Genomic DNA, 20,591 nt, shown 5'->3' with positions numbered 1-20,591 from the left:
GTTGGGCATGGTAGTGCATGCCTGTAATCCCAGCTACTCAGGAGACTGAGGCAGGAGAATCGCTGGAACCTAGGAGGCGGAGGTTGCAGTGAACCGACAAGATCGCACCACTACACACCAGCCTGGGCGACAGAGCAAGGGTCCATCTCAAACCAAACAACAAAAGAAAATAAATTAAGTGCTTGACACATACCAAGCACTGTGCCAGTTGGTGGGATGGAGATACTCCTTCACATCATAAAGCAAGGTTCAGGCCAGATACGGTGGCTCATGCTTAAAATCTCAGCACTTTGGGAGGCTGATGCGGGCAGATCACTTAAGGCTGGGAGTTTGAGGCCAACCTGGCCAACATGGCAAAACCCCATCTCTATTAAAAATACAAAAATTCGCCAGGTGTGGTAGCGTGCCCTGTAATCCCAGCTACTTGGGAGGCTGAGGCAGGAGGATCGCTTGAACCCAGGAGGTGGAGGTTGCAGTGAGCCGAGATTACGCCACCGCACTCCAGCCTGGGCGACAGAGCAAGACTCCTCTCAAAAATAAAAAATAAAATAAAATAAAATAAAATAAAATAAAGCAAGGTTCAGACAATTTTTCCAAAATCACATACCTCCTCCCACAGAAGGGTTCTGACTCCTATGAAAATGCCCTTGGAATGTCTCCTCTCCTATGGGAATAAGGGTCCAAACTGAAGAAGTGCTCTTGAATGAGCTAAAAGATCGGGCTTGGTGCTGGGCCAGGAGAATTCTCCGTCTCCAGTGGTGAGAATATTTTTCCAACAGTCAGAAAAACCCCAAAGCAAGAGCTTCCTCCATTTTATTCATTTGTTCAACAAATATTTGCTGATGTACTGGAGAAACACTAATGGATAAAGCAGATTTCCATCCCTATCTTCAGGTAGCTTATGTTCTAGTGGGAAGGAGGGGGGACAGACAATAAACAAGACAAATGAGTAACTAAGTAAAATAAGCTAGATGGTAATTTTTAAAAAAAATTTCTTAAAGCATAATAGACATCGCAGAAGTGACAAGTGTTTTAAAGAAGAAATAGGCTGGGCACGGTGGCTCACGCCTGTAATCCCAGAACTTTGGGAGGCTGAGGCAGGCAGATCACTTGAGGAGTTTGAGACCAGCCTGGCCAACATGGTGAAACCCCGTCTCTACAAAAAATACAAAAATTAGCCAGGTGTGGTGGCACGTGCCTGTAGTCCCAGCTACTTGGGAGGCTGAGGCAGGAGAATCGCTTGAACCCAGGAGGCGGAGGTTACAGTGAGCCGAGATTGCACCACTGCACTCCAGCCTGGGTGACAGAGCTAGACTTCGTCTCAAAAAAAAGAAAGAAAGAAAAAGAAAAATTAGGCTAGGCTGGGTGCAGTGGCTCATGTCTGTAATCTCAGCACTTTAGGAGGCAAGACAGAAGGATCGCTTGAGTCCAGGAGTCCGAGATCAGCCTGGGTAACATAGTGAGACCCTGACTATACAAATATATATAAATTTTTAAAAAGAAGAATTAGGCAGGAAAGGGGGATACTGCTTTGTGGGAGGAGGGTGCAGGATTTCCTTTTTAAATAAGGAGGTCAGGGAAGGCCTAATTGAGAGAAGTTATTTGCCAAAGGGTCTAAGGAAGTGAGGTAAGGTATGAAGCTATCTGCAGGCAGAACTTTGCAGACATAGGGAGAGTAAGTGCAAAGGCCCTGAGGTAGAAGAATGTCTGGCACTTCAGAGGAAAAGCAAGGGGGGCAGAGCAGGAAGAGCAGAGCAGTCAGAGAGAAGGCCGATTGAAGTAGAGCACAAAGGACCTTAAAGGTGATGGCCTTTGGCCTTTACTCAAGTAAGACAGGAAGCCACTGGATGGCTCTGAGCATGATTCATGAGATGAGCGTCCACTGGCCCTGGCTGAAGAAGGTCTAACTCCGAAGGCTACCTGCTCAGCGACCGTCTTCCTTCTGGGCCTTTTATCTATGCAAAACCTCTGGTTACAGGAATGAGAAATTGCCAGCTTGGCTCAAGGAGGGTGGGAATTCAGCACGTCTGCAACCTGATATATGGGAAAAGCTAGAACAGGAAGATGAGAGGGTTAGGGCAAGCCATGGTGTTGCCTGTAGGTTTTCACTACATTTTTCCTCTAACCAACCAAGCTTTGTCAGAAGCCTTTTAGAGTCAAATCCATCACAGGCCAAAAGCACAGCCAGCCAGCTCGACCCCCTGGGACTGATAGCCTGGGCCAAGCCCCATTCTCTAGCAGTTACTCCTCCCCATAGCCATGGCCGTGGGCAGCCTGACATCATGTTGAAAGGCCTGAGGTCAGAGTAAGGGAAACTGGTGGTCGGAGGCAGGGCTCCAAGAGGCCCCAGGTATCACATGAGGGTTAGTACTAGAAAAACAAAACATCTCTTTGATTGGCCTTCCTGTGGCTAAGCTGATTCTATGATCAGGGACTCCAAGAGACTGAGTAACATAGGAGTAGGAAGGAAAGGGATCTTTGAGGGCCACTATCTTTTACTAACATGCTAGGGGCCTGGAGTCCAGTGAACCATACCTCTCTGAGAAGCTGCTGTGAAGCTATGATTTCACTGACAAATGGACAACTGTCTCAGCCTCACACTCAGGCCTGGTCACATTTCTAAGCCTCAGGACTCCTGCTTGCCAAGAGCCCTCCACTAGGCCTCAAGCCATGGACTGCAGAAGAGGAGATAAAGAGGCACCAGGTGATAACCTAAGGCTCTGAAACTGTATCAGGCCCACCTCCCCACAATGTCTTCCAGCTCAAGGACCCTTCAGCCCAATGAGGACCAGGACCAGGTTTATGTTGCTTGTTACTACAAGCCTCATGCCCAGAACTGTGTCCCAACGATGACAATCTACATAGCAGATTAATGTCTGGCCTTCCAAAGAAGAGAGGACAGCGATCAACGATGGATGGGAACTAAGTGTGTCTGCTTACCCACAACCCAGTGCTAGGAAAGGACAGTGGGCCACTCCTTCTCTAGATCTCTAGATCTAGTCCTGCTGCAAACATACAGTATTATTAAGTTATCTGACTTCCTGTGTGACAGAAGCCCTAAATGGTAGCCCATTTGTTTCAGGCAATTACCTGAAAAGGAGCTCTGGGCAATTGTGCTTATGCCTGTGAACCTTCTGTGTCCCTCAAGTACGAGGACCCTGGGGCACTCTGTAAGCCAATCTCAGTCTTCTGTACCCACGCACCCAAGAAAGGGAGAAAGGAGGAGGCGCGTGGTATTTATTTCCAGGTGACACTGATCACCAAATCTTGACTGTTCTAAGGGGAAAATAACAATAAAAGCAACAACTGGAAGAACACAACCCCTCAGGACAGCTACCACCATCTGTGATAGTAAAGCTGTGATCTGAGAAGTAGGCAAACAGCACAGTTAGTACATATACTACCTAAACCACTCTTCACTGCTGTGAGACGTCAAGGAGGAAAAATGGGAATATCGTTAATGTAACATGGCAGTGGGTAAGAGCTATCTTCCCAAGCAAATGTGCTGTTTTCAGAATCTAGAAACCCTAGCAACAGTGGGCAAGCTGAATTCAGACAACAGCGTTAAGCAGGTAGCAGGGAAGCCTCAGAAGATGTTAAGTCCTCACTAAGAAGACGAGATGCACGCAAAGCAAAAGCCCTGCGCACAACTGGGACAGCGTCACTCCCTAGGAGTTATTTACAGAAACCATCATAAGAACAGACATAGAATTGTAAACAAAAGGTGATAGGATTATGAGTAATTGTTTTCTCCCATTTCTAATTCCCAACATTTTTAGTAAAATGGTTCAACTGTTTTTATAAGTGAAAAAAAGCAAAATTACAACTAAGACATTGGATAACAATAACGAATTTAACAGCAAAAGGCCAGGCCAGGAAACTTTTAGACTTTGTCTTCTTGATGCTGGTTCAACTATGAAAGTATGAGATCTGGTTGGGGGCTTCAAAGGAGCATGGTATATGCATTTCTCATCAAAGGCAAGGTTAAGACCAATAGGGTATGGAATGGACAAGTCTGCATACCAGTCTTTCTACAGTCTGTACTGGAGGGCAGAATCAATCTCAAACCTTAGGATTGAGGTTGCAGATCTCAGTAGCAGCTACACTTTATGGAAGACACCATCATTGGAGAATATAAGGTAGAGAACTCATGAGCCCAGCCCCAGCTAAAACCAACAGTGACTTAGGAATTCAGAGGTAGGCCCAGCACCTACTCAGGGGATCTAACTCATTCAATGGCTTGAGAAGTGACCAAAAGAAAAATATGCCAGAAAGTATAATTAGACCCATGGTCTGAACCCATGATGTGAGAAAAAGGTATGTATGGGCAGAGGTAGAATGGGGAGTGGCTGGAGGTTAGTAAGAAAAACAAAGATATGTCACCAAAGAAGATATACAGATGACAGACAAGCATATGAAAAGATGCTCAACAGCATATGTCACGAGAGAACTGCAAATTAAAACAATTAGATACCACTCCACACCTATTGGAATGGCTAAAATCCAACAAACAGACAATACCAAGTGCTGGTGAGGACATGAAACAATAGGAACTCTCATTCATTGCTAGTGGGAATGAAAAATGGTACAGCCACTATGGAAAATGGTTTGGCAGCTTCTCATAAAGCTAAACATAGTTTTAACATACGATCTAGCAATAACATTCCTAGGTATTTACCCAGATGAGTTGAAAACGTATGTCCACACAAAAACCTGCATACAAATGTTTATAGAAGCTTAATTAAAAATCGCCAAAAAATACTGGAAGCAATCAAGACATTTTTCAAAAGGTGAAAGAATAAACTGTGGTACATAACAAACAATGGAATAGTATCAAGTGATAAAAAGAAAGGAGCTATCAAGCCACCAAAAGGCATGGCGGAATCTTAACTGCATATTACTCAGTGAAAGAAGCTAGTCTGCAAAAGTTACATACTATTTGATTCCAACTCTATGACCTTTTGGAAAAGGCAAAAACTCTATAGTAAAAAAAACCAAACAGTGGTTGCCAGGGGTTTAGGGGGAGGGAGGAATGAACAGGTGGAGCACAAGGAATTTTTAGAGCAGTGAAACTAGTTTGTATGGTGCTGTGATGGTATATACATGACATGCATTTGTCAAAACCCAAGAACTGGCCAGGCACGGTGGCTCACGCCTGTAATCCCAGCACTTTGGGAGGCCGAGGCAGGCCGATCACCTGAGGTCAGGAGTTCGAGACCAGGCTGGCCAACATGGTAGAACCCCATCTCTACTAAACATACAAAAAAATTAGCCGGGCGTGGTGGTGGGTGCCGGTAGTCCCAGCTACTCAGGAGGCTGAGGCAGGAGAATCACCTGAACCCAGGAGGTGGAGGCTGCAGTGAGCTGAGATCGCACCATTGTGCTCCAGCCTGGGCAACAAGAGTGAAACTCTGCCTCAAAAAAAAAAGAACTGTACAACACAAAGAGTGAACCCTAAGGTAAACTATGGACTTAAGGTAGTAATAAGTATCAATATTGGTTCCCCAATGATAACAAATATACCACACTAATGCAAGGTGTTACTAATAGGGGAAACTGGCCAGGCGCGGTGACTCAAGCCTGTAATCCCAGCACTTTGGGAGGCCGAGGTGGGCAGATCACCTGAGGTCAAGAGTTCAAGACCAGCCTGGCCAACATGGCGAAACCCCCTCTCTACTAAAAATACAAAAATTAGCTGGGCGTGGTGGTATGTGTCTGTAATCCCAGCTACTCGGGAGGCTGAGGCAGGAGAATTGCTTGAACCCAGGAAACGGAGTTTGCAGTGAGCTGAGATCATGCCACCGCATTCCAGCCTGAGCAACAGAGCGAGACTCCATCTCAAAAAAACCCCACAAAAATATAAAGTCTATTGATTAAAAATAAATCATTAAAGGAATTTTAAAAATTTTAAATGGATATCTGCATTGATATAAGGACCACTGAGATGCTGGGCACATCCCTGACCACAGAAAGAGCAGCATGACCACAGGAACTTGCCATCTAAGCCAGAAATTTTTATGTTTTTAAAAGTTGCAGACTTTCCTGGCAACTTACTGTAAATGACTATGATAAGGTTGCAGAAGTCTTTTTTTTTTTTTTTTGAGACAGAGTTTCTCTCTTGTTGCCAAAGCTGGAGTGCAATGGCATGATCTCAGCTCACTGCAATCTCTGCCTCGTGGGTTCAAGCGATTCTTCTGCCTCAGCCTCCTGAATAGCTGAGATTACAGGTGCTCGCCAACACGCCTGGATAATTTTCGCGTTTTTTTTTTTTTAGTAGAGACAGGGTTTCACCATGTTGGCCAAGCTGGTCTCGAACTTCCAACCTCAGGTGATCCGCCTGCCTCAGCCTCCCAAAGTGCTGGGATTACACGAGTGAGCCACCATGCCCAGCCTGGTTGGTGAAGTCTTGACTTGAGAGATGACACCTGTCACCTGCTGTCCCGTTTTACCCTCCTGCCATTGCCCTGAAGGACTCTTTCTTTTCTTCTTTTTTTTTTTTTTGAGACGGAGTCTCGCTCTGTCTCCCAGGCTGGAGTGCAGTGGCGCATCTCCGCTCACTGCAAGCTCCGCCTCCCGGATTCACGCCATTCTCCTGCCTCAGCCTCCCGCCTAGCTGGGACTACAGGTGCCCGCCACCAGGCCCGGCTAGTTTTTTATATTTTTTTAGTAGAGACGGGGTTACAGGGTGTTAGCCAGGATGGCCTTGATTTCCTGACCTCGTGATCCGCCTGTCTCGGCCTCCCAAAGTGCTGGGATTACAGGCGTGAGCCACCGTATCCAGCCAGACCCTTTCTTTAAAAGCTGCTTCCAGGCCGGGAGCGGTGACTCACGCCTATGATCCCAGCACTTTGGGATGGCTTGAGCTCATGAGTTTGAGACCAGCCTGGGCAACACGGCAAAACCCAATCTCTACAAAAAGTATAAAAATTAGCCAGGCATGATGGTGCGTGCCTGTAGTACCAGCTACTCAGAAGGTTGAGGTGGGAGGATGACTTAAGCCTGGGAAGCAGAGGTTGCAGTGAGCCAAGATGGAGCCAGTGCACTCCAGCCTGGGCGAGAGGGCCAGGCCCTGTGTCAAAAATAAATAAATAAATAAATAGATAGATAGATAGACAGACAGACAGACAGTCAGTCAGATAGATAGCTTCTACATCCAGCTCAACATTTCCCCCAACAAAGCACTTTCTGGTTAACTCTACTCAGTCTTGATCATTTCATTCCATTAATCCAAGATAACTTTGAATTTAGCAGCATAATTCTGAATAGAATTCTCCAGCTCTCTGCAGGAGGTAGAAAAAGGAGGTGGTGACTACTGGATCCAGACTGCCTGGGTTTATATCCCAGTTCCAGCATTCACTGGCTGGGTGGATGAGTTCCTTAACATTTCTGCATCTCAGTTTCCTTATGTGTAAAATAAGGATAATAAGTCCTACACCATACAGTTGTTCTGAGGATTAAATGAGTTTATATAAAGCACTTAGAAGAGTGCCTTATACAGAGTAAGGGCTATAATTGTTTGTAATAATAATTATATGTTTAAAGTTTCTTGGAACACTGAAGATCACAGGATGAGGGGAGAGAGCCTCAAAGTCACAGGGAGACAGGAAGCTGCTCCCAGTCCTAATCCTCACTGTCATCTTCTTTCTCAAGGACCTCACCATCTCCTACCAAGCATATGCTGCATTTTTAAGGGCAGGCACTTGGTCAGATTCTTCATTGTCTCCACACTCAAACACATCATCTTGTCCAATGTTCTGCCTGTACAGGGGACTGAAGATAGCTCTGCTGGTGAGTGTGCTGCACAGCCTGGTCCTCAAGAGCTTGGTAGGCAGGACAGCAAGCTGCAAAGTTAGTTGGACGGGTGAGGATACCATTCCTCAGGGCTGAGGTCATAAAGGATAAGATCCCACCAGACACATCTCAGGAACATCAGAACTGAAACAAGAAATGCAACTGCATTGAATACCTCAGAGGCAAGATACATGAATGAATTCAGGAGTCAAGGGCCAAAGGCCAGAGTTGCGACCCCTGAATCAGAAAGGTGGATAAGGGAGAGGCTAGCAAACTCAGACCCAGGACATGAGAGGTATGGGGAATAGCATTCAACATAGATAATAGCACAGCTTGGAAGAGGAGAGCCCAAAAGGGTGGGCTGAACAGGGGAAAATCCTGGGACTGAGAGATCGGATTGCATCAAACCCATAAAGGCTTCCAAGTCTCTTGAGGAAAAGAAGGAATTTTCCCAGCGCTGACCTACCTGGCACCACTCTGGCCTGGTAGTCACTTACAGTACCACACCACTCAGTTGTTCTTTTTGTTTGTTTGGTTGGTTTTTTTTTGGACAGAGTCTCACTCCTTAACCCAGACTAGAGTGCAGTGGCGAGATCTCGGCTCACTGTAATCTCTGCCCCCCGAGTCCAAGCGATTCTCCTGCCTCAGCCTCCCAAGTAGCTTGGTTTACAGGTGTGTGCCACCATGCCCAGCTAATTTTTTTTTTTTTTTGAGATGGAGTTTCACTCTTATTGCCCAGGCTAGAGTGCAATGATGCAGTCTCGGCTCACTGCAACCTCCAACTCTCGGGTTCAAGCGATTATCCTGTCTCAGCCTCCCCAGTAGCTGGGATTACAGGTGTCCACCACCACACCTGGCTAATTTTTGTATTTTTAGTAGAGACGGGTTTCGCCATGTTGGCCAGGCTGGTCTCGAACTCCTGACCTCAGGTGATCCGCCCACCACAGCCTCCCAAAATGCTGGGATTACAGATGTGAGCCACCATGTCCAGCTACAGGCTTTTTAAAAGTGAGTTTAGGCCAGCACAGAGGCTTACACCCGTAATCCCAGCACGAGGTCAAGAAATCGAGACCATCCTGGCCAACATGGTGAAACCTCATCTCTACTAAAAATACAAAAATTAGCTGGGCGTGTTGGCGGGCACCTGTAATCCCAGCTACTTGGGAGGCTGAGGCAGGACAATCGCTTGAACCCGGAAGGTGGAGGCTGCAGTGAGCCGAGATCATGCCACTGCACTCCAGCCTGGCAACAGAGCGAGACTCTGTCTCAAAAAAAAAAAAAAAGAGTGAGTTTAACTGGGCCAGATGGACAAGTTTTTTCCCAACTGTTGAGGGACTCTCTGAATTGGAGAATTTGTAACCCTTACCCCATGAAGGAAGAAACAATCCATGCTGCAAATGAAATGCTTTATAAAGGATGAAGCCACGCACCCACAAACATCTGCTGGGAACCCCCACGATACAGGTCTTCCTGTAGGTACAAAAGAAAAGAAATCCCAGGACTTTGGGAGGCTGAGACGGGTAGATCACTTGAGGTCAGGAGTCTGAGACCAGCCTGGCCAACATAGTAAAACCCCATCTCTAATAAAAATAAAAAATTAGCCGAGCATGGTGGCGCACGCCTATAAATAATCCCAGCAGAGTCGAGGTCGTGTCACTGCACTCTAGCCTTGGCAACAAAGGAAGAAGGCTCTATCTCAAAAAAAAAAAAAAAAAAAAAAAGAAAGAAAGAAAAGAAAGAAAAAGAAAAGAAATTCTCCTCAACATTTAAAAATTCACAAATTCAGAGATTTGGGGCCTGAACTCCAACCCTAAGTGAGAGCTTTGGTCTCAGGAAGGGCTCTAGAGAGTCCCTGTTGGGCCCTGCCCCACACTGGGCCATGACAAAGGACACCTTACGCTTGCTTGGTGGTCCAGATCACCTGTTCTTAGCAGGGAACTCCACCATCTCATGCAAATAGTCATCCTGACACTGAACATCCCTGAGAGGAAAGGCAGAGGGACCAGGCTTCAGGGAGGTGTGCCCCCCAATGAGCCTGCAGAACACTTCTTTTAGCCTGCTAAACTTAGCCAGGGCTGGGCCCAGTGGCTTAGGGAGGCATTCTGGTTGCCAGCCTCATGAGAGCTCTAGGAGGAGGGCAAAGGTCCAACCAGAGGAGGGACCAAGCTCCCAGTACAGATGTGTATGGCAAAGAAAGGATCTCTCTTGGAAACGACATGTTAAAAAGTTCCTGCAGGCCAGGTGGGATGGCTCACACCTGTAATCCCAGCACTTTGGGAGGCTGAGGTGGGTGGATCACCTGAGATCAGGAGTTCGAGACCAGCCTGGCCAACATGGTGAAACCCTGCCTCTACTAAAAATACAAGAATTAGCCAGGCGTGGTGGCATGCGCCTGTAGTCCCAGCTACTTGGGAGGCTGAGGCAGGTGAATCGCTTGAACCTGGGAGGTACAGGTTGCAGTGAGCGAGATCACGCCATTGCACTCCAGCCTGGGTGACAGAGCGAGACTCCGTCTCAAAAAAAAAAAAAAAAGTTCCGGCAAACTAAGCTTTGAGGAGGAAAAATTAGCATTTCTCAACTGCAGGAGACCGAGGCCACACTAAACAACAACTGGAAAAGTTAATCTGTATCCAGTGTTTTAATAAATAACTCACGCGGGTGCAGAGCCCAACTAAGAAGAACACAAGGGAAAGGGAGGCTCTCCACCAACCGGGTGGAGGCAGCCCCAGAAAGCTGGTCATTAGCAGTTCCAGCCCCCACGGGGGTGCAGAACTGCTCCAAACTCCATTGGACACGTGCGCCAAGAAGTCACATTTGTGAGACAGAGCCTAGATCACCCATGGTGGTGAGGCATGGGCACGACCCATGCTTTTGGGCCAACTCCACACAAAGGCTGTCTTTGGAACCAGCCCGACATGTACAGCACATGACCTGCCCTGGGAAAATCCCACCAGGGAAGTCTGCCTGAGTTCTCAAATGCACTCTCCAACTACCCAGCCTTCCAGCCTCGGTTAGGGCCCCATAGGCTCTGTCTAGCCAGAGCTGTTGGTGGTACCAGGGGCAGCCAGAAATCCTCACAGAGTGATGCTGAAACCACTTCTACAGCCACATAGATCCCCACATTCCAGTCCACAGCTGCCTGGCCATAAAGGGGAAGGCCAGAGCTGCAAGCTCTGACAGCACTTGGCAGCTGAGGTTCAGCTGTCTGACACCTCCCAAGTCACAGGGAAGAGTCCCACAAGACAATTTCTCCACTCAGGTCAGTTGCGAGCAGCCTTGGGGTTCCTAGAAAAGCACTTTGTTCTCTCCTGTGGCTGCCCAGACCTACAACTTGTTCCATCTCTCCAACTTCAGAAATGGCTTCTTAAGAATCTTGATCGAAACAAGTGCTCTCTTGCCTGGTTTCCTTTAGTGAATGTGAATAAGGAAAGAACTTGAAAGAAAATGGCCATCCCAAGGCTTATCAAATCATCGTACTCTTCCTCCCTTTTAGGGTTACCAGGGTGGGCATCCCCTCCTGCCCTGAAGCATGCCTGCCAGGAGCAAGGAAGAAATGCAGAGGACCCCTCGCTTCTGCCTGTTCCTACCCTCAACAGGCTGTGAGGAGAAGGAAAGATCATAATAGGAGGAGGTACACAGCAGGCATTTAATAAATGCCATTGCCAGGAGCACTGGCTCTTGCCTGCAATCCCAGCACTTTGAGAGGCCAAGGCGGGAGGATTGCTTGAGTCCAGTAGTTCGAGACCAGCCTGGGCAACATAGCGAGACCTCATGTCAACAATAATAAAAAAAAAAAAAATTGCCGGGTGTGGTGGTACATGCCTGTGGTCCCAGCTACTTGGGAGGCTGAGGTAGGAGGGTTATTTGAGCCAGAGTGGTTGAGGCTGCAGTGAGCCGTGACCTCGCCACTGCCCTCCAGCCTGGGCAACAGAGCAAGACCATCTCAAAAATAAAAATAAAAATAAATTCATATCAGTTTAAAAAAGGAGAGGATAACTTAAAAAGAACATGAAGTAAATAATACTACAAGTGGCAACAATTATGAAAGTGGCACTAAAAGTTTTTGAAATACTGAGCTAGAAGGTTTTTCAAGTCCCTCTCACTCCTAAAAGCGCTGTTGGTACCATGGAGTGTCAGGCTGCAGATGGCATCCCAGGCCCCTTCCTACAGGGTTCCTCTCAAATGCTACCTCCTCACTGCAGCCTCTAGCAATTCAACAGCCTGACTAGAAGTTACTCCCTCTGCTCTGCTCCCAGATCATGTTTTACACCCATGGACTATAGCATTTATTACTCAATATTATAACCGTCTTTACATGTTTATCTCCCCTCTGGAACATGAGCTCCTTCAGACAAGAATTATGTCTTGCTATTTCATCCCCCAAGACATCTATTATGATGTTCTGTGTCTGATACAAAGTAGATGCTTGATGAATGTGTGCTGAAAAAATGAACCAATGCTCCTGCTCCTTTCTTGCTGAAGAGAAGACACAGACAGTGGAAGAAGAATTGTTGCCAGAGATCCATTTGCCGTCATTCCAACCCAGCACCTCTTAGCACTTAAGCTGGATGGCAGAACACTTGCCTTTCTGGCCTCAGCTTTGAGTACTAATTTAAATGAGGATTAATTAAGTCATTTTAAAGAGGCCCCACCGTTATGAAATGTGTGGAAAATCACATTTTTCTTCAAGAAACTTAACAGGATCAAAAAGAAACCAGTCATCCCAGTACAAGGCCAATTATAAAGGTACCTATTCATGTTTTATTATTTTTCTTTCTTTATTTATTTTTTGAGATAGGGTCTTGCTCTGTTACCCAAACTGGAGTGTAGTAGTGCAATCATGGCTCACTGCAGCTTCAAACTCCCGGGCTCCAGTGATCCTCCCACCTCAGCCCCTCAAGTAGCTAGGGCTACAGATGCACACCACCATGTCTGGCTAATTTCTGTATTTTCTGTAGAGATGGGGGGGTCTCACTATGTTCCCCAGGCTGGTGTCGAACTCCTGGGCTCAAGCGATCCTCCTGCCTCAACCTCCAAAGCGCTAGGACTATAGGCATGAGGCACCATGCCCAGCCTATAGAGGTACTTTTGACTTCTGCAACATAGACCAGAACTGGGTAAATATCTGAGAACATTCCTTCCATATCCTTCTAGTGCCAGGATGTAATACTGGAAAATACTAGGCTTGATTGGTGACATGAAAACCCAAATAGAGGTTTCACTCTTGTCATAAATGACATATGAATACAAAGTGCTGTACCATGTAGAAATGAAACACATGTAAGAGGATAGTATTAAACCAGAAAAAAACAATAAGGTCCTATTTCAAATTAAGAGGTTGCCCCTTCTGAAATATGCGGCTTGCTCAATCACATTCTTCATGTTATTTTGGGTCTTGGGCCTATACCTAGCAGGTAGACTGGAAGAATCCTAAAGCCACATAGGAAATGATATTCTCTTAACCAGAATAAATCTGTCAACAAAAAAGGTACAGGCTAGCTGCACTAAATACTCTCTGCAGGTTCTTATTAAAAATATAAATTAAGGTCCAGCATAGTCCCTTTACTCCCCACATCTGTTTGTTATTCTATCTCCATTATTAATACTGTAATGCTGGGTCCCCATTCAGGCAAGATTAATTCCCTGTTCCCAAATCCTTCTGCTGACACTGCAATGAATTCATTTGGAAGGCTGTAAAGGCAGCTGCAGACATTGCTCCCAACACGTGACCAGTGAAGAGATGAAACCTGGGCCTCTAAGCTTAACAAGAGAGAAGAGGAAGTTGGGTTAGGCCTGTGTTCAGAGAGGTGGAATAGCCCAGTGGTTAAAAGCTAAAACTCTGAGGCTGAATACAGTGGTTCACACTTGTAATCCCAACACTTTGGGAGGCCAAGGCAGGAGGATCGCTTCAGCCCAGTCATCTGAGACCAGCCTGGGAAACACAGTGAGACCTCAACTCTACAGAAAATTTGGAAAATTAGCCAGGTGTGATGGCGCATGCCTGTAGTCCCAGCTCCTTGGGAGGTTGAGGTGGGATAATTGCTTGAGCCCAGGAGGTTGAGGCTGCAGTGAGCCATGATTGAGCCACTACACTCCTGCCTGGGTGACAGAGCGTGACCCTGTCTCAAAAAACAAAACAAAAAAGCTCAAACTTTGGACTCAAACAGCCCAATTCAATCCCAGCTCTTTTACCCCTAGATCTGTAACTTTGAGCAATTCATTTAACCCCTCAAGAGACTCATTTTTCTTATCTATAAAATATGAATAATGAGAACCTGATAAGATTGTAAAGCATTTAACACAATGACATGGAAGATAGTAAGTACTAAACAAAGGGAAAAAAGGCTATCATCATCTTCTTTATGATACCATCATCATCTCCAGAATTGGTCGCTATGCAAAGGCAGGACAGGACGAGTCCTGCTACTCTTTCAACCTGCCCAGTTTAAGCAGCCACCACCGAGATAGAAAAGACATGGTATAAGGGGCAAAAAAGTACAAAAGGCAAAAACCAGATGAGGATATGACAATACAAATAAAGTCAGCTCTTGATTAACCATGCTAATGAGGTTGAGGGAATACTATTTATTTTATTTTTAATTGACAGAATACGAACATAGAAAGATTGCATTTAAATTGAAGAAAAGAAACTCTCCATCAAAAGAATATAAATAGAAAAAAACTTTATTTTAATTATTATTATTATTATTACTATTTTTTTTTTTTTTTGAGATGGAGTTTCACTCTTGTTGCCCAGGCTGGAGTACAATGGCACAATCTCAGCTCACTGCAAACTACGCCTCCCAGGTTCAAGCAATTCTCCTGCCTCAGCCTCCCTAGTAGCTGGGATTACAGGCATGTGCCACCACGTCCGGCTAATTTTGTATTTTTAGTAGAGATGGGGTTTCTCCATGTTGGTCAGGCTTGTCTCGAACTCCCAACCTCAGGTGATCCGCCTGCCTCGACCTCCCAAAGTGCTGGGATTACAGGCGTGAGCCACCGTACCCAGCCTAATTATTATTAAGACACAGTTTCACTCTGTTGCCCAGGCTGGAGCGCAGTGGCACGATCTCAGCTCACTGCAACGTCTGCCTCCCAGGTTCAAGTGATTCTCGTGCCTCAGCCTCCGGAGTAGTTGGGACTACAGGCACATGCCACCATGCCTAGCTAATTTTTTGTATTTTTAGTAGAGATGGGGTTTCACCATGTTGGTCAGGCTGGTCTCGAACTCCTGACCTCAAGTGAGCCACCTGCCTCAGCCCCACAAAGTGCTGGGATTACAGGCATGAGCCACTGTGCCCAGCTAAAAAAAATCTTTTTAAAATATAGATGGCAGCAGGCCGGGCACAGTGGCTCACGCCTGTAATCCCAGCACTTTGCGAGGCCAAGGCAGGCAGATCACGAGGTCAGGAGATCAAGACCATCCTGGCTAACATGGTGAAACCCCGTCTCTACTAAAAATACAAAAATTAGCTGGGCGTGGTGGTGGGTGCCTATAGTCCCAGGTACTCAGAAGGCTGAGGCAGGAGAATGGCGTGAACCAGGCAGGCGGAGCTTGCAGTGAGCCGAGATCACCCCACTGCACTCCAGCCTGGGCGACAAAGCAAGACTCCGTTTCTAAAAAAAATAGTTGGTAGCTTATTGGAGTACATGATATAATTGCTCAAAAGGCAAGAGAATACAGTCATTAAGAGTATGAACTCTGAGTTGGGCACAGTGGCTCACACCCATAATCCCGACACTTTGGGAAGCTGAGGTGGAAGAACTGCTTAAGCCCAGGAGTTTGAGACCAGCCTGGGCAACATGGTGAAACCCTGTCTCTACAAAAAAATTACAAAAATTAGCTAGGTATGGTGGTGCTTGCCTGTCGTCCCAGCTACTCGGGAGGCTGAAGTTGGAGGATCACCTGAGCCTAGGGAGGTCGAGGCCGCAGTGAACCATGATCATACCACTGCAATCTAGCCTGGATGACAGAGTGAGACCCTATCTGCAAAAAAAAAAAGCATATAGGGCAACAAACGGAAGCAGACTAGGATAAAAAAAAATAAATACAGGTTAAAAGGAAGTAGGTAAGATAGATAAAGGATAAGAGATGAAGAGATTTGTGATAAAGCAAGTATAAAGTTAACAGGAGACTCTGGGTTGTGGGTATATGAGTGTTCACTATAAAATCCTTCCAACTTTGCTTTATGTTTAAAATGTTTCATAATAAGCTAGGGGAATAAAAGGAAGTAGACACAGAGGCATCAGCCCAAGTTCTGAGTCATAACCATGCTACCTTCCTGTCCTATGTGCCCAAACTCCAGGGCAAGCTTAGAAAAACCTGATTTGGGAATCCTGCTCATCAAGACTTTCCTGCACTAGATAAGCAGGAATCAGGTGTTAACGAGGCCCACCTTGGCATGAGTAGATATAGTCAGAGGGCAGAAATGCAGAGGTTCCACGGAGAAGTACCACGCTCACAGCACTATGACATTGTCACCCCTGCTCAGGAAGACCTCAGGAATAAGGCTCTGGATAAAGAACAGGTGGCATATACTCACTCATGAACTCTGTTGTCGCCATAGAGATCACTCAGGCCGAAGCTGATGTAGTGCCAGTGCTCGGGGATGTTAGCAGAAGGGCTCCCCACATTCCTGTACATGCTAACATAGTCCAAGGGGTCTGGGCCACCCAACCTGCAAAAAACAAAACACAGGGGTGTTAGTGTAAGCCTGGAAATCAGAAAATGTCAAGCTAAGGCACTCTACTTTGTAAACCTAAAGGACCCATCCTGGAGGAACCTGGGTAAAAGGTAACTAAAGAGAGGCCGCATCTCTCCAGAATGCCCAACTCTGCAACCCAAGAGGCTCCCTTCTCCTACCCCTGAAAGACTGGGCCTCTTTTAGAAATAAAACAGACTGGGTGGTTACCCATTTTGCTTTCTCCTGTTTCAAATTACCGATCCCAAATGAGATTGGCAGGGATTATCTCTCTTCTGTGGTGCCTGTATACATGCCAAGCTTCAAGGCAAGAGGTACATCAGTCAATCAATTGGCCTCTGTTGAAAGACCATCCCGAGCATCCCCAGTGGGCATTGTTCCTGGAAGCAGAGGCTCTGCTCCACTCCAGCCTCTTAGATAGCTAATTCCTGAAAGACTATATTGTGCCCTATGTTAATTACAGTTTGTTCTAAACAAACCCAAAGCCTCTAGTCCGTGCAGACACCAGCCTGCACCCCATAGACCAAAGCTGTTCTCTTATCATTGCAAGTGACAAAGGCCAAACTTAGGCTTAACTTAGTTCTGCACAGAGAACTGCAGCAGGAATCAAACTGCGCCCTGTGAGCATCTGCACCCAGAAAATGATCCCAGGAGAGACTGCCACCTCAAAGGTAGAGCTGGGATGGCAAATGATTTGGGGCCTCTCAGGACCACATTACATTTCCCCCACCATTCAACTGAGAAGGAGTTGAGGAAGACATTCAGTTATTATCTCACTCTGAGGATTTAATACAATAAGAGTTCCCTTTAGTAATCAGTGCTTTTTAAAAAAAATCCTGTTTTGGCCGGGCACGGTGGCTCACACCTGTAATCTCTGCACTTTGGGAGGCCCAAGTGGGTGGATCACTTGAGGTCAGGAGTTTGAGACCAGCCTGGCCAACATGGTGAAACCCCATCTCTACTAAAGATACAAAAAATTAGCCGGGTGTGGTGGCAGGTGCTTGTAATCCCAGCTATTTGCTATTTGAGAGGCTGAGGCAGGAGAATCGCTTGAACAACAGAGGCAGAGGTTGCAGGGAGCCGAGATTGCGCCACTGCACTCCAGCCTGGGCGACAGACTGAGACTTTGTCTAAAAAAAAAAAAAAAAAAAAACAACGGATAAGAAATTTTGGTAGCTAGAGAAATAGATCAAATAGAAACCATCAGTGGAAGGAAGTCTGCATTTAGCCCACAAACACAGCATTTGAGCTGCCTCAAACATCTGACCATTCCACAGACTGCAAAAGCTTCACCTGCCCCTGGGACATCGATGGAGTACACTTTGCAACTGGGATAGCATGCTGGCGGAAAGCTAACAATCAAATAAAAGACATGTTACAAGTGATCCCAGTCAATGGTGCCGGCACCAGGCAATTTAAACACTATTTAAAACCAGTTGGTCTTGTTTCGTCCTCTCTTACCAGGATATTATTTGCCTTTGTAGAAATCCCTATTCTCTGCTAGGAAATGCTAAGTTATTTATAGAACTTGTAAGAAAGTTGCTACAAATAGCTTAGCATTTCAACAGAGGAAGAGGGACAACTCTCCATGTCTGCCTTAACTGATTTCAACAAATCACTTGACTAAATTCTATAACAGGTTGGATTTAGAAAAGTTTGTGGGGCAAGGGAAGAAAGAAAAGAATAGAGATCCCTGGAAAGACCCCATTAGAGCTACAGAACTCCAGAGCAGATGGGAGCCACTACAGGCCCCATACCTGCTCCAGTTTCCTGCTGCAAATTTCCAAACCTGCCCCCCTACAGCCTAGGTCCATCCCGCACCAAGCTGCAAAACTGCGTTCACCATTCTCTGCTCCATCTGCAGCATCCCTGCAGCCCTCTTCCTCACCAAGTCTCCCACAAGGTGTCACATCAAGGAGAGAAGCTTAACCTTAAAACTCCAACTGCAAGGAACTACCAAGAGTCAGACAAAATTAACCCTGTCCCCAAGCACAGTGTATTCTGTTTACTTACTACTCAGAGGCCAGATGAGTATGTGGGAAAAAATCATATTTTACACTTAGCAAATGATGTTATCCAAGGTCCCAGGGCATCCCTCATCTTAATTCCTTGAACACCCAACTTCTCTCCGCAGGGCAGTTGCAGGACTGAAGTGGGCCATGAGTACAGGTTCTGCCTCTCTGCTTTGATCCTTGCTCACCAAAGTCTCAGCTTTCAGTTAGAATGTCCCCACTACTCAGGGATCACCAGCCACAGAGCCACACTGCTATTGCAAAATGAATCCCAAGCTACCCTGGGCCACAGACAGACCCAGACAGCCTGGGTCAGTCATCCTGCTAGAAACTTCGTGGGATCCCAAATGTGAGGAATATAAATGAATTTCAGGATCTTATTTTTGCAAACCCCTCCGCATCTTAGAAAGTACCAGTCACTGATGGCTGGGCGCACTGGCTCACGCCTGTAATCCCAGCACTTTGGGAGGCCGAGGTGGGTTGATCAGTTGAGGTCAGGAGTTCGAGACCAGCCTGGCCAACATGGTGAAACTCTGCCTCTACTAAAAATACAAAAATTAGCTGGGCAAGGTGGCATGTGCCTGTAATATCAGCTACTTGGGAGGCTGAGGCACGAGAATCGCTTGAAACCGGGAGACAGAGGTTGCAGTAAGCCAAGATTGTGCCACTGCACTCCAGCCTGGGTGACAGAGCAAAACTCTGCCTCAAAAAAAAAAAAGAAAGTACCAGTCACTGTGCTGTTTCTCTTTATATTTTTCGGCATCTAGGAAGGGCTTTCACAAAGTGCTGTATAATCCCTTTTCTTCACTGTCACATGTTAGCCCATCTCTGAAGATATGGCTCTTAACAAGCTTGCAGCAGGAAGGAAAAAAAAAAATTGCCCTTAGTCCTTTGCACATGCTTTCATACCTTTTACATACAATTCTATCCTTTATGGCTACTTGGGTGACATAAAAATAGTTGCCTGAATCTGTGTAGGGATTTCTCCTCACACTCAAATGAGGCCTGAACAAACAGCATGGCAAAGCCAGGCCCACTTCTTTTTTGTTTTTTTTCCAGATAACAGAGATAGGGTCTGGATATGTTGCCCACACTGGTCTTGAACTCCTGGCCTCAAGGGATCCTCAAGGCTCCCCAAAGTGGTGGGAATACAGGCATGAGCCACCGTGCCCAGCCCAGGCCCACTTTTCTCATGACACACGACAACAAGTTCATCACAACACATAGTTAAATATAAAGGCACAATGAGAATGGGTCATTAAGCTAGCAAGAGCTGCTTTCCACTCAGAAGCGCTCTTCAACAACTCCTCTCAACCAGAGAACAGTTCGTCAGCCAGAGAGGACTGCGACACCAGTTCCACCTCCTCCCAGCTACTCTGACAGAGGAGACTGTTCCCTACAACCCTCCCTAGACAGCAGGTGGCTGGTCCCCAGGCTCTCCACACTGTTGGCCTCTTGGCATCCTCCCATTGACACAGGCAGCTGGCCTCAGCCCTGCACAGCCTACTGACACCCATGTCCAGGGGAAGTAACAGGTTTTCACCAGGAGGAAGACTCAGTCCCAAAAGGAGAGGTAACCAGCAAAGATGTCCACTTGCCCCTTCAGGTCTACCCTTTGGCTACACTCCCAAGCAGCTGCAAAACAGTCTTTCAAGACTCATTGAAGATCATCTAACACAATGCCTGCATGAATGTGGTCCTGGACAGTTTCAACCAATATCTCAGTTTTTGGTCCAGCAAGACCTTGAGGACAGGTTCTTTTCCAGAGTCCCCAGAACATCTGTTTTGCCCAAATGCTGAAGGAAGAAACAGGCTGCAAACAGGAATGTGAAATTAGAAAAGACCATTCCTATCCTAAAGCTACTTGAGGGTTACTCTCAGCTCCCCGGAGAAACTGCAGGCCATGGCCAAGAAGCTCCTCTTAATGTCCCACTGCACAATTCCTCCCTGCTGAGGTCCCAGAGTCTCCATCATTTATTTCCAACTGGAGGTGGGAAACTGTGGTCCCCTTCAATCCTAAGCCAAATCATGGTTCTCTCTACCTAATGTCCTAAAGCAAAGCAACTGCAGAGCTAGGAGGAAGCTC

The 20,591-nt window shown here is 46.4% G+C and overlaps 1 protein-coding gene across 5 annotated transcripts in view; it reads right to left on the bottom strand.

The window, feature by feature from the left end:
• Window positions 1–20,591, bottom strand: part of SUFU (SUFU negative regulator of hedgehog signaling) — a 131,303-nt gene that overhangs the window by 109,426 nt on the left and 1,286 nt on the right. For all 5 annotated transcript variants that reach the window (XM_054436797.2, XM_054436798.2, XM_054436796.2 and 2 more), the window contains exon 2: window positions 16,335–16,469. In XM_054436797.2, the coding sequence (XP_054292772.1) occupies window positions 16,335–16,469 (135 nt within the window). The remainder of the gene's footprint in view (window positions 1–16,334; window positions 16,470–20,591) is intronic.

The sequence above is a fragment of the Pongo pygmaeus genome, chromosome 8 (assembly GCF_028885625.2).
Source record: "Pongo pygmaeus isolate AG05252 chromosome 8, NHGRI_mPonPyg2-v2.0_pri, whole genome shotgun sequence".
Classification (NCBI taxonomy): Eukaryota; Metazoa; Chordata; class Mammalia; order Primates; family Hominidae; genus Pongo; species Pongo pygmaeus.
This window is presented reverse-complemented; position numbering and strand designations above follow the sequence as displayed.